At 36.3% G+C, this 12,979-nt stretch overlaps 4 protein-coding genes across 4 annotated transcripts; 2 read left to right on the forward strand and 2 right to left on the reverse strand.

Annotated features, from left to right (window-relative positions):
• The first annotated feature begins 558 nt into the window (after positions 1–558).
• On the forward strand, positions 559–1,733 carry LOC9323636 (pathogenesis-related protein 5). The gene is made up of 2 exons (XM_002887526.2): positions 559–665; positions 863–1,733. Exons 1-2 carry the CDS (start codon positions 617–619, stop codon positions 1,549–1,551), a joined length of 738 nt encoding a protein of 245 aa, XP_002887572.1. The 5' UTR covers positions 559–616; the 3' UTR covers positions 1,552–1,733.
• A 62-nt stretch (positions 1,734–1,795) lies between these two features.
• On the reverse strand, positions 1,796–4,224 carry LOC9323637. The gene is made up of 6 exons (XM_021034331.1): positions 3,769–4,224; positions 2,908–3,040; positions 2,505–2,644; positions 2,355–2,417; positions 2,189–2,257; positions 1,796–2,111 (listed from the first exon to the last, which is right to left on the reverse strand). The coding sequence occupies exons 1-6, from the start codon at positions 3,997–3,999 to the stop codon at positions 2,013–2,015; spliced, it is 735 nt and encodes a 244-aa protein (XP_020889990.1). The 5' UTR covers positions 4,000–4,224; the 3' UTR covers positions 1,796–2,012.
• Positions 4,225–8,215: 3,991 nt separating this feature from the next.
• Positions 8,216–10,180, forward strand: LOC9325070 (protein BRASSINAZOLE-RESISTANT 1). The gene is made up of 2 exons (XM_021034332.1): positions 8,216–8,686; positions 9,103–10,180. Exons 1-2 carry the CDS (start codon positions 8,420–8,422, stop codon positions 9,841–9,843), a joined length of 1,008 nt encoding a protein of 335 aa, XP_020889991.1. The 5' UTR covers positions 8,216–8,419; the 3' UTR covers positions 9,844–10,180.
• A 42-nt stretch (positions 10,181–10,222) lies between these two features.
• On the reverse strand, positions 10,223–12,335 carry LOC110230724 (DNA-3-methyladenine glycosylase 1). Its single transcript, XM_021034333.1, has 4 exons — positions 11,742–12,335; positions 11,028–11,169; positions 10,806–10,947; positions 10,223–10,734 (listed from the first exon to the last, which is right to left on the reverse strand). Exons 1-4 carry the CDS (start codon positions 12,121–12,123, stop codon positions 10,429–10,431), a joined length of 972 nt encoding a protein of 323 aa, XP_020889992.1. The 5' UTR covers positions 12,124–12,335; the 3' UTR covers positions 10,223–10,428.
• Between the last annotated feature and the right edge of the window lie 644 nt (positions 12,336–12,979).

Consider the following 12,979-nt stretch of genomic DNA (forward strand, 5'->3'; position numbering starts at 1 on the left):
ATTTAAAAATTTAAAAACAATCTGCCATTTTGACCCAAAAAAAAAAAAACAAACCAAAGAATGAAAATAGAAATTTCAAAACGAAAAAAAAAACATAAGTTACGGAATCATGGGAAACCATTTCTACTTGCGCGGGATAATATGGGTTGTTTTTTAACGGAACCTCATACGAACGTGTGGAAATGGTACACGTGCGCTCTTCACGTCTCTTTGTTTTTTTTTTTTTTTGGTTTGAAGTTAAAAAGAAAAACATTGATTGTTGGACAATGCTCTTTTGACCATTACTGATTCATGAATCCGTAATAATGGCCCACGATATATTCTTTTAACCGTCAACTTAAGAAAAAACAAACTATAGTAAATTAACGCAATAAAAACCATTAATGCAAATAAACTTCACCGAGCCAAAGAACATGGGCTAACAATCGGCACAAAGCACTTTCTTTTTTACTGTGAAAGGAAAATATTCACCGAAATTATAATTAGTTAAAATGACAACACTACCTTGAAAAAGCACTTATAAATAGAGGATCGGTGCGAGTAACTGACATTCATCATCATCATCATCATCATTCACAGAACACATACACGCACAAAAAAAATTTCATACAACAAAATGGCGAATTACTCAAGTATTCACATTCTCTTCTTGGTCTTCATCACAAGTAAGACCAAACACTCTCTGTTTTCGTTCCTCCTCTGCTTTATCTGTTTACAAATGAGAATAATATTAATTCTACTTCTTATCAAAACTCCTTTTTTTGTTCATCGTCTTCAAATCACAAAACATAGTTCTCAAAAACATTTCGTGTTTTATTTTCCTTTGGATTCAACAGTTTTTTTTTTGTTTCTGGAATTTCAGACGGCATTGCTGTTTCCGCCACCGTCTTCACATTACAGAACAGTTGTCCTTACACCGTTTGGCCGGGAATTCTCTCCGGTAACGACAACACCCTCGGCGACGGCGGATTTCCCTTGACTCCTGGCGCTTCCGTACAGCTCACGGCTCCTGCTGGATGGTCAGGCCGGTTCTGGGCTCGTACCGGCTGCAACTTCGACGCCTCCGGCCACGGTAACTGCGTCACCGGAGACTGCGGTGGCGTTCTAAAATGTAACGGCGGCGGAGTTCCACCAGTCACTCTTGCTGAATTCACACTCGTTGGCGATGGCGGCAAGGATTTCTACGACGTGAGCCTCGTCGACGGTTACAATGTCGAGATGGGGATTAAACCTCAAGGTGGATCAGGTGATTGCCATTACGCCGGCTGTGTCGCGGACGTCAACGCGGTTTGTCCTAACGAGCTTCGGATCATGGATCCACATACCGGAATCATCGCGGCGTGTAAAAGCGCTTGTGCGGCGTTTAATTCTGAGGAGTTCTGTTGTACCGGTGCTCACGCGACGCCGCAAACTTGCTCTCCGACGCATTACTCGGCGATGTTTAAAAGCGCTTGCCCTGGCGCTTACAGTTACGCCTATGACGACGCCACAAGCACCTTCACTTGTACCGGATCTAACTACTTGATCTCTTTCTGCCCCACCCGGTCTTAAAAACCGGAGCTCCGGTTTAGATTTCACGTTTCTTTTGCTTATTATGTACTGAAAGATTATTAATTTGTTTCATCTTCTTCCGTTTTAAATATTTTTCTTGTACTCAGTTGTTACATTCATTTCATTTGCATTGTTGCTTTGATTTGTATCTTCTCTATATTTTACTAAGTATTGATTTTGCATTACCTATATACAACCTATGAACCTAAGATATTAATATCTGGATAAACAAAGATGGAGGGGCTTCACTAGAGATTTTCTTTGTTTCATGTCATTTTGTTCCTGATGACTTACTTACATGAGAGAGCAATAACAACTACTAGTGTTTACCCAAAAGAGAGAGAGCTAAACTACTATACTCAAACTTTTTAAGCCGCGGAATGGTTAAAACATGTGACCCGCGCAGATTCGACAGATTTTTGTTAGTCTATTAAAGGATATTTAGCTGATGCAGTTAAAGATCAGTGTTTCTGGCTTCTTTTGGCTTCCACTTGGCAAGCCTTCTTCATTCCTGTTGCAGCCTGAACGAATCCCACGATAACCTGAAGCTCATCCATTTGCTGTAAACAAGAACATGTCTCAGACTTATCAAAATCAGAAGACAAAATTCACAAACATATCATAGCTTTAATGTTACCTGAGACATGAAGTGTCTCTGAATAATGTCAATCAGTTGCTCCTTTGTTGGATTTGGAAGAGCATCCACCTTTACAAGAAAAGAACAATGAATCACCTATTGTCACAAACAAAACACTCTCTTCCCACAGTTACCAAGTAACATCAGATTGTTCTGTTGAACTCACGAGGTTAAAATGTCGCCAATATCTCAGTAATGCAGCCATATCCAACTTGGTAAGATCAACCTTCTGCGTAAAGAACCATATTCCCTAATCAGTAACACATAGCATTAACATGAAAACCCCCCAACAAGTAGAAGAAATTTGAGGTATTACCATGTTCATGCGAGGAGTAATACTCGAGTTTTTTGAGTGTGAGTCACAAGAAACTGCCCTGCACAAAGCCTTTTGAGATAACCGCGATGATCTGTGTCCTCTCTGCTTCGACTTATGAGGCTTCAAAGTGTCCTCAGTTGCTGCAAAAGACAATCAAAGAACAGTCTTAATGAAATATTTCACAAGTGCTTAACGAATGAAAAAAAATCTAGGTCAGAAAGATTTGATCTGATACCATGAAATACTTCACAAAGGCTTGCTTTTCTTATTCACATAGTAATCAAGTATTTATACAAGAGAGAATTTCCTATTTCTCGATAAAGTTTCCTTATTTCTGATGAGACTAAATCTGTAGTGTAAGATTTCGGACAATATATTGACAGAGACAATGAACCAAACTTACTCATATCGGAAGGATTATTCCACTGTGTAGTATGGTCGACTTCAAGATCATTGTCTTCTTCGTTCCCTGTAGGATGTTCAAGAACACTAAGCGCATTCCTCTGCAACTTCACTTCAATTCCATTAGTCAAAACCTGAAAATTAAAAAGCACAAGGACTAAGATTAAAAATTGTACTCCATAAGCAAAGTAAAGTATGGGACTTTTTGAGAAATGGGAAGGCTTGGAGACAACAAGTGGTGGAACTTGATATCGATATTAGTAAAAAAAAATGATGCTTTGGGTTATGAGGAAATCGTATAAAATACTGATTTTTATTGTATAGCTAGAGAAATGATCAAAAAAGGATCAAAGAAAGTAAATTGATAATATAAAACTAGAAAGCCTAATGCAACGGAGAACATCTATAAAAAGTTAACATCAAACCAAAGGAGAAAAAAATTCGGCAGTGGATGAAAATGACCCATCTGAAAAAGAAAGAACAAAAACCCTAAATATAATTAATTTAAGTAATCAAAATTAGTGACTACAAGTAAAACAAATCTAAAAGCCAGCTTGAACCCACAAAGATGTAAAAGAGATAAGGATTCTCATGAAACTGATTGTGAAAAAGAAACAAAAAAAAGTTAAAAATAAATACAAAAAGTGCAGATCGTTATGATAAAAAATAAAGTTATGATAATTTTAGAACAATCAATCCCATCGATATGGATTTTGCTTTATTTTTTTTTTTGTTGCGTTAATCGATTCGGTAACATAGAAATTTGTTGCATTATTGAGCTCATGATTCTGGATACAGAAAAGGGGAAAGATGCAAATAAGACAAAACCAGGTAAGAAGAAACCGAAGTTGATCTTGCTCACCAGCCAATGCCAACCACCGAGTCCGACGGCTTTTTTAACGACGCCTTGAAGACCGACGAGTACGGATTTGGTACGGTTGTTTCCGGTAACGATGACTTTGGTATGACGTGGCAACACAGATAATTCTTCTTCGCTACTGCAATCGCCGAAGCAACTTTGTAGCTGAGAGAATCCTCCTCCTCCTCCTCCTCCATTGAGGATGCTTGAGTTGTTCTTCGCAGCTTCCAGCATTTGTCTTCTCTCTTTCGTTTTTTTTTTCTCTACTATCAGAAAACAACCAAATCGAGTTTCACAATCTTCGAAACGGAAGTTGTTGCATTTTGGAAAGGATTGAGAGATGAAATAAGAGAGAAATCGAGCTACGAAATTAGGGTTTTTTTGGTCTGATGAAGAAAGACAGAGTAAGAGTGAGAGAGAAAGAGGAAAAAGCAGAGTATTATGAGTAAGAGAGAGATACAGACGAGGGAAGGGAAGGGACGATAGCGACCGCCTTCCTATCGTAACCAATAAGAAATCAACACGTGTGTTTTGTACTTCTATCATTTGCACTGTGGAAATTGAGCGGTTTTTTCATGGATGGGTACCAAAACCTTTTTTTGTCTTTTTTTACCAAGAGCTTTTTACTTTTTACTCTCTCTAATAAGATGGAGACGTCATTGTTGGAAAACTTGCCCAACATAATAATAGATTAAGAGCTTATATTCCTTGTTAATTCTCCCAATTGAATGATACCATATTTTACTCAAAACATAATTTAAACCAAAACCTTATTTTCCATATTATTCATTATATTACTTTTTTGATAAAGAAGATAGCTAAGCTAAGCGCTCTATTCATTATATTACTTGTCTTGGTCGTGGAAGATTCAGATTTTATAAAGCGAAATTCAACTGAAAAAAGAGTGGATACGTTTGGTTAAATCCTTAGAAACATTTTGGGTACGAATTTGTATTGGAATCTGAGTTTGATGCTTTTGGAGGGTTTTAAAATGATCGAAAAAGGAAAACGAGGGCCACACTTCGTAAATTTTGTGTAATGTATACACGCGATCGACGTGAATCTGAATGGTTGACTGGTTTTTTCAAAAAAAAAGAGTCAGGCATAATGGGCCCATGCAGCGTAAAGTTACGATTATACCCCTATGGTTTATTTGTTTTCTTTCGTTCCTCTCCCATTGAATTTGAATTCGAATTTGTATAATGTCCATACTGAACATTTAACTAAAGAGTGATTCGTAAGACAACATTTTTTTCTTGTTCAAGACATAGCGTTTTGTACGTTTGAAGGTATAGAGTTAGAAAAAGAGTTATCAAGGTAACATGGAGATAATCGAAAAGGCAAAACATATTTCAGAAAAAAGTCAATATTTTTCCCTAAATATGAACAGCTTAAGAGAAAGTTATAAAAGTATTTAATTAACTCAAAAATATAATCAACTAATAAAATGAAATAAAGAATCTAATTGGTATGTTGAAGATTGCATCACTAACTTTCGACATGGTTTCCAAACTCTACAAAATCTCTTTATGTTATGAGCTATAGCAATTCAATGTATGCCAGCAGCTGTGAGAATAAGTTTGACATTCAACTAATATGAACAATTTGGAATCTCCGTATTCTGTGTGAACGACTAGTCGATTGAATAAAAACTCACAAGTTTCATCGACACCACTCGTATAACGTGAATCAAAATTATTACAGTACTTTGATCGTACACCCTAAAGAAACGAAAAAATAGATTATTGATTTGTAGATATTGTTAAACAAATTACATTGGCAAAAAAGTTACATTAGGATGAAGTACCTAAAAAAATTATTGGACATGGCTAAACCGTTTGGAGTCAATTTCCTATATTCTTTGACTAACTCTTTGCGTTGTGAATGTGTTCTTCTACGGAAAAAAAATACAATAAACCATCAAGAAAAGATAAACACCAACTCATAGAAAATAATCTGAAAAGATATTAAAATTGCAAATCGACACAAACCAAATTAAATTGAAAACGTAAGATATGATACGCTACATCACAAGAATTCCGAAACTTATCTCCAAGAATTCCTAAACACTTACATGTTATAGAAGATATTAAAAGGCATTGAGTCACTTTTTCCCGGTGAGCTAGCAACCAAGCAGAAACTGAACAAAACATGACAATGGTTTTGTTCAAAAAAAAAAAAAAAAAAAAAACATGACAATGGTTTTTTCTGTCTCAATAGGTGATTCAAATGGTCGTTGCCTTCATTCGTGGAGCGATGGAGACTAAGATTGAGAGTGGAAATAACATGTTTTATTAGCTCTATATGGGACATGTAAGCTTTAAACTGGAATCACACACCAATTCTACAATAAAAAATGAATATTGTTACGATTATTGTCATCACAATATATAAAGATTCGGTCACAATAATTCTATATGCCTAAAAGCCAAATTTGATGTTCAACTTATCACGCAATTGATGTTACAATACACTATATAATCTTACTTGGAAACACATATCCATTAACTTGTAAGTATCTATCCACATTACTAGCTACGCGTCCTTCATTTAATATATGAAACTAATGTTGATCATGTGTATTTTTCTAGAAAACAAAATCAATGAAAAATGTTTTGAATTTTTTGTTAATGAATATTTTTAGATTACTATTGTGTATCCTTGGGAGTTTGGTTTTAGTAGATTTTGATGACACAGTTCTTATGGGTTTTAATGGTTTATCTAATTGTTTTCAAAAGTAAAACAACGATTTAAAACATACTTAACACATATAGTCTACTTATCGCCAAACCAAAGAAGAAACCCTCTAAACATATGTATTCCTCTTAACGCTGGTTCTAAGATTTAACAGATAATATAAAAGTTATCACGACTTTTTTCTCTATAAAAGTTACTAGGATTAAGTACAACATTTTCGTGATGCATTAACAAAGTCGTTGTAGTATAGTGGTATGTATTCCCGCCTGTCACGTGGGTGACCCGGGTTCGATCCCCGGCAACGGCGTTAACCCTTTTTTATGCCTAATTCATTGTAAACCCTCTGGTTCATTCCAAATGTTTCCCAACTCGCGAAGGTTCCTTGCTTATAAGACATTTGTTACACGGTCCTGCACTTTCTACAAAAGTAAACGTCATAATCTGAAAAAATTACAAATAAATGAATAATTAGTTACATCTATACTAGCAGTCTACCTCAGAGAGCTGTAGTGTCTCATTAGACCATATGCAAGGAGGAAACTTTTGATTGTGTTCTTAGGATTTAAAAATAGGAAATAAGGTGAACAGTGGTAGAACAGTTCTAACTTATCCTGCAAACTGTTCTTCCTGAAGAACAGTTTTTATAATTTTAAGAACAGTTGTATCCACTATTCAACATTTTTATTATTTTAAAACCCTTAAGAACACACTAAATGTTCCCCCTTGCATATGCTCTTAGTCATACAACTTCTTCTTTTTTCCTTTTCCTGCCATTGCAGAAAAAAAAAAAAAAAACTCACGACATAAAAAAAGGAGACATTTTAAGATTAAAAAGATGGATTTAAGTCACAGGTTCTTATTATTTTGATAAAACAATGTAATCAATTTTGATTTGGTTGGAAGATCATATATCATACAATGTAATCAATTTTGATTTCGTTGGAAGATCATATATCATATATGCCGCCGGGCCTAGCTGTAGGACAAACAACTCGTAAACCCCTTTTCCCTTTTATGTTCATTGAACTATACAGTTTTTTGGTTATGAATAAAAAAATAATTATGGACCCAACAATTAATCCAAATTTTGGAAGTAAATTAGATACTAAAAGCTTAAAATCAACATGTAAATACTGTCTAAAACATACTAGTAGATATGACAAATCTGTTTCTTTATATTATCTGTAAAGTAAGAAGAAGGTTAAAAAGTTATAATGTATGGTTTACATACAAATAATCAGGACAAAAGTGGTCAATTCGTTTTCAAAAGTGAGATTTGTATGCAAGAAAAGTGCTAATTTCATTTGAATATATCATTATGATGTTAATCACACGGCTTATTCTTTGGTAATTAACAATACAGTTCATTGCATAAAATAAAAATATAAAAAAAAACAATCAAATGGTGTGTTTTTCGGTCACACAAGTAAGGGACCCACACTGAAGAAACGGGTCCCACTTTGTCCCCTCCTTTCTCTTCTCTGTATTATTTGGTCATTAACTCACAGAAAAATGATTAAAAAAAGAAAAAACAATAACGTACTGCTTCGACGAATACACCACACGCTACTATACGTAGTTATCCTCTACACCCAATCATATACCTCTTCTATGCACCTTACCAACTCACCCTTCAAAAAAAACGTAGTACACGTGGACGATCGATATAACAAGAACACGGAGTCGTTATGTGAACTCAACGTACTTGAACACACACACGACCCAATTATACTTTGGAGCACAAAAAAAAAAAAAGGTTTTGGAGAAGAAAGAGAGATTCTGCTTCGATTCCAGCGAAGGAAAAGCGTATTCCTCGTGAGCACTAACTTCTCACTCCTCTTCTTCATCATCTTCTTCTTCTTCTTCTTCTTCTTCTTCTTCTTCAGTCTACGTTCACACAATCTTTCACCCACCCATTAAAAGCTCTCTCGGAGGTTTCGAGGGGCTTGGTTTTCTGATGACGTCGGATGGAGCTACGTCGACATCAGCAGCTGCGGCTGCGGCGGCGGCAGCAGCGGCGAGGAGGAAGCCGTCGTGGAGGGAAAGGGAGAATAATCGGAGGAGAGAGAGACGGAGAAGAGCTGTAGCTGCGAAGATATATACTGGGCTTAGAGCTCAAGGTGATTATAATTTGCCTAAACATTGTGATAATAATGAAGTCCTCAAAGCTCTTTGTGTTGAAGCTGGTTGGGTTGTTGAAGAAGATGGTACTACTTATCGCAAGGTGAACAATTTCTCCAATTTTTCCAGATCTGAGCTTGTTTCTTCATGTTTGAATCTGAATTCGTTGATTTCAATTCCGTTTAATCGGGTTTGAATCTGAGAAATTAAGGGTTTTCTCAAAGTGAATTTGGATCATCAGTAACTATGGATGGATCTAATTTCTCAAAGTGATTTTTTTTGGGTTTTCTTACTAATTTAGAGTGATGTGTTTAAGGAGATTTAATCAGATTAAGGACTTTCTGATGATTCAAATCTTCAACATTTGTAATTCAATAGGTCTGCTTCCTTGAGCTATTATTAGTATGTTAAAAGTCTTAATCTGTATATACGATACTTAATCCAAAGTCATTGCATTGGTGATTGGTTATGACATTGTGATGTTTGATTGGTTATTGTTTTGTTTTGTTGGAGTATCAGGGATGCAAGCCTTTAACTGGTGAGATAGCTGGGACATCGTCTCGAGTTACTCCATACTCATCACAGAACCAGAGCCCTCTTTCATCGGCCTTTCAAAGCCCCATCCCGTCTTACCAAGTGAGCCCGTCTTCTTCGTCTTTCCCGAGTCCTTCTCGCGGTGAACCAAATAACAACATCTCCTCTACATTCTTCCCCTTCCTCAGAAATGGTGGCATTCCTTCCTCTCTTCCTTCCCTCAGAATCTCGAACAGTTGTCCAGTTACCCCACCGGTCTCATCACCGACTTCCAAGAACCCTAAACCGTTGCCCAACTGGGAATCTATCGCTAAGCAATCCATGGCCATTGCTAAACAATCCATGGCGTCTTTTAACTATCCTTTCTATGCTGTTTCTGCACCTGCTAGTCCGACACATCGCCAGTTTCATACCCCGGCTACTATACCTGAATGTGATGAGTCTGACTCTTCAACTGTTGATTCTGGTCATTGGATAAGCTTTCAGAAGTTTGCACAACAACAGCCATTCTCTGCTTCTATGGTGCCAACCTCTCCTACCTTCAATCTTGTGAAACCCGCGCCTCAGCAGATGTCTCCAAATACTACTGCGTTCCAAGAGATTGGTCAAAGCTCTGAATTTAAATTTGAGAATAGCCAAGTTAAGCCGTGGGAAGGAGAGAGGATACATGATGTGGGTATGGAGGATCTTGAGCTTACACTTGGAAACGGGAAGGCTCGTGGTTGACATAAACAACTAAACAAAGTCGGATGGCATGTCGATGGAGTGTGAGAAACTAATCCTCCTGAGTTTCTTCATCTTTCTTCTTCCAGGTATTTGGATCTTTATGGAATCTCATATGCTCTTCACTTACTATCCAAATATGCTGCACAAAGCCTTCTCCAGGGAAGCATTGGAGTATTAGAGTGGTTGTTCAATTCGTGAATTTGGTTTCAAAAGCATTATTTGTAGATAAAAAAATCTTAAGATGTATGATTCTATTTCCATACAAATGTTATATTAATTAGTGGCTTGAAACTGTTTTGTGTCTTGTCAAATTGCTTAGTCATGTATCATTTCTTGAGCCGATTCTGCCTCTTAGCATCAAGATCCAAAATTTGCAGGATTACAAAATGTTAAATTTTTTATTTCCCTGCAATCAATCTTCTTTCAAACACTAATCCATATCATCAAATAATCTAGTTAGACAAAGCTAGCTAGAAAGCACAACCAAATGGACACACCTAGCTACAAATGCTACTTTCCATAATGAATAAAAACATTTGTCATCATCGTCTTCATAATAATCCAGTCCAGTCAGTGTGCTGCTGATCAAACAAGTAATGGAGAATGCAGAACCAGTTTGGTTTCAGTCTCAGGGCTTTTTGGTTCTTTACATTCTTGGTACCGGTAGCAAGCTGTGAGATGATCATTCACAATGCCAGAGGCCTGCAAGAAGGAATAAATAACAGTAGGACCAACGCAGCGAAACCCTCTCTGCATCATATCTTTGCTTATGTACTCTGCCTTTGGGGACTTAACCGGTACTTGACGACCATATCGATAGCCATTTCTTAATGGCTTGTGGTTCACAAATCTCCAACAATAGTTGCTAAATGATCCAAATTCTTGCTTGACCTGTTTTCAGTTTTAATAAGTTTCCAACACATAATATTTCACAATTTAATATCAAAACACACAATACCTACCTTAAGAACCGATTTGGCGTTCTCTACAATTGCTCGCAGTTTCTGTTCGGAAAGAATAAGGCACCCATTTACTCTAAGAGACATCAACCTCTTCTCTGTGAATTGTGCTATAGCTGAAGGATCAAACTCTTCAAAGAGCTTCCTGCAAAAAAAGAAACAAAAATTTCTGATATTAAACCAAACCAAAACAAAAAATAGCAAAATTCTTTGGCCTAAATTTACCTAAAGTCGTCTCTTTTGTGTAGGATTGAAGGCCAGCTAAGCTCAGCCAATGCTTGTGAGAACACTAGCAGCTCGAAGAGTTTCTTGTCATCACGAACTGGAACACCCCATTCCTCGTCATGGAACAACACGTAGATCGGGTCTGCCCATCAATCACAATCGTTATTATTAACCGAGAAACTTATATACTCCGTCAATCTTCAACATTTTTTTTTGTCTTTATCAACTACAACAAGACCTAATTTTGCTGGGAGCAATTAATGTGTTGTTGACATCAATGAAATTGATTGTTACCTTTATTAACTTTATCAGAAATTTTACATTTCGAAAACTATAAACAGCCATTCACATGGCATCAATTTTGAAGTCGATTGGGATATTTTTTGGGGCCAAAATGAAGAAAATTGGGTAAGTATCTTTAAATTCTTTGCAGATTCATTAAATGTTGCGACAAGGACAACAAGTCTCTACATAGTGTAAAAAAAACATTTTATTTCTAACATGAAAACCAAAAAAAAAACATTTTATCCAATTTAGGACACTACATTGTTTTTATTTCTAACATTAAAACCAAAAAATAACATTTTATTTCATCTTATGACAAAAAAAATACCATCTCCTCGTTATTCACGAAATTCAAGAAAAAAAAATGTGAATTTAAATTAAAGTTAAATGAGGCAAAGAGGGAAAAAAAAAGTTGTCAGACAAAGAAACCTGAATTAGGTGTGATCCAGTGGCATCTCTTGACCGGTCCCGGAATTTTAGGATTAATGTCTTCAACGGCGGCGACGGAGACGACGACATTATTGAGCTTCGTAACTCCGTTCCGTTTCGACGGAGTTATTTTCCCAGAGTTTGTTGTCTTCACAGACGAACGTTCCGAGAATGACGAAGAAGAAGAGGTATCATCAGTCGAGGCTGAGAAATTCGAATCCGGTTTCTCCGTCGCCGGGGATTTCGTCACTCGTGGATTCTGTTGTGGTTTCTTTGTCATTTCTGTTTTCGTAACCTTAAATCTGTTCCCGGTTGAACCGAGGATAGCTCGTGACTCAACCATTGGTTTAACCGGAGACCGAAGCTTAGAGACAATAGACATTTGTGAGAAGCGTTGAGTGGTAGTAAATGGAGAATTCGAAGGTAATGTGAGGGTAAATATGGAAAGAAAAGGGAATGAAATGAGATCAGAGAGAAAGTGAGAGATGGAACAGAGCTTCTTGGAGGTTTTTAAAAACAGAAGAACGGTAACAAATAAAAAGGATGTAAACCGGTGATAGCCGGTTAAATATTGCTTACGTGTCGGTTAATTTTTCTGTTTAATCGTTTTATTGGTTTCAGAAAAGGACACCAAGAAATGGTTATTACATGTCGTGAAAATTACGTCTTTGTCATTAAAAGTTTGCCGCCTGCATTATTTTCTAACTTATGGTTAATAGTGTAAACAAATGTTTTGGAGAATGCACCAAAGTCTTTTAATGCTTTATGACTTTCAACCATATACAGTAGGAGTAAAATTTAACGAATCAAACTACAGAAATTAGCTAAAGAATGTTTTGGAGAATGCACCAAAGTCCTCAATGCCGCATGCTTTATGACTTTGACCCATCCATATACAGTAAAATTAATGAAACAACTGTACACTATTTACTTCGACCTCAAAATTAACTGCTTCAATCACAGCTTTTGGCTTCTCGAAGAGGGGCAAGTACAATGATTGTAAATGAACCAAGATTATTTGACCCCTTTTTATGTTATTTAATACAGTGTGAACTAGATAGAATTTTACCAGTTTTTACATTCCACTCATTATTTGTTTCATTCTAAATTAAAAATTCACCAATTGGCAAATAGTGTATTGTTTATGTTCCATCTTCTGTGGGATTTTTGATATGCAAATCGAAATGATGATCCTTCTAGTCATTATAAAATCAAAATTTAGGTCTTGATAAAACTAA

This window comes from Arabidopsis lyrata (genome assembly GCF_000004255.2).
Source record: "Arabidopsis lyrata subsp. lyrata unplaced genomic scaffold ARALYscaffold_2, whole genome shotgun sequence".
NCBI lineage: Eukaryota > Viridiplantae > Streptophyta > Magnoliopsida > Brassicales > Brassicaceae > Arabidopsis > Arabidopsis lyrata.

Excerpts from the sequence above, each read along its gene's own strand:
- LOC9323636 (XM_002887526.2), top strand. The coding sequence starts at position 617 with ATGGCGAATTACTCAAGTATTCACATTCTCTTCTTGGTCTTCATCACA. Across the intron at positions 666-862 it reads CTTCTTGGTCTTCATCACAA|ACGGCATTGCTGTTTCCGCC; the intron begins GTAAGACCAAAC and ends CTGGAATTTCAG.
- LOC9323637 (XM_021034331.1), bottom strand. The coding sequence starts at position 3,999 with ATGCTGGAAGCTGCGAAGAACAACTCAAGCATCCTCAATGGAGGAGGA. Across the intron at positions 2,418-2,504 it reads TTACTCCTCGCATGAACATG|AAGGTTGATCTTACCAAGTT; the intron begins GTAATACCTCAA and ends TTCTTTACGCAG. Across the intron at positions 2,112-2,188 it reads AGAGACACTTCATGTCTCAG|CAAATGGATGAGCTTCAGGT; the intron begins GTAACATTAAAG and ends TCTTGTTTACAG.
- LOC9325070 (XM_021034332.1), top strand. The coding sequence starts at position 8,420 with ATGACGTCGGATGGAGCTACGTCGACATCAGCAGCTGCGGCTGCGGCG. Across the intron at positions 8,687-9,102 it reads ATGGTACTACTTATCGCAAG|GGATGCAAGCCTTTAACTGG; the intron begins GTGAACAATTTC and ends TTGGAGTATCAG.
- LOC110230724 (XM_021034333.1), bottom strand. The coding sequence starts at position 12,123 with ATGTCTATTGTCTCTAAGCTTCGGTCTCCGGTTAAACCAATGGTTGAG. Across the intron at positions 11,170-11,741 it reads CTGGATCACACCTAATTCAG|ACCCGATCTACGTGTTGTTC; the intron begins GTTTCTTTGTCT and ends ATTGATGGGCAG. Across the intron at positions 10,948-11,027 it reads CACAAAAGAGACGACTTTAG|GAAGCTCTTTGAAGAGTTTG; the intron begins GTAAATTTAGGC and ends CTTTTTTTGCAG.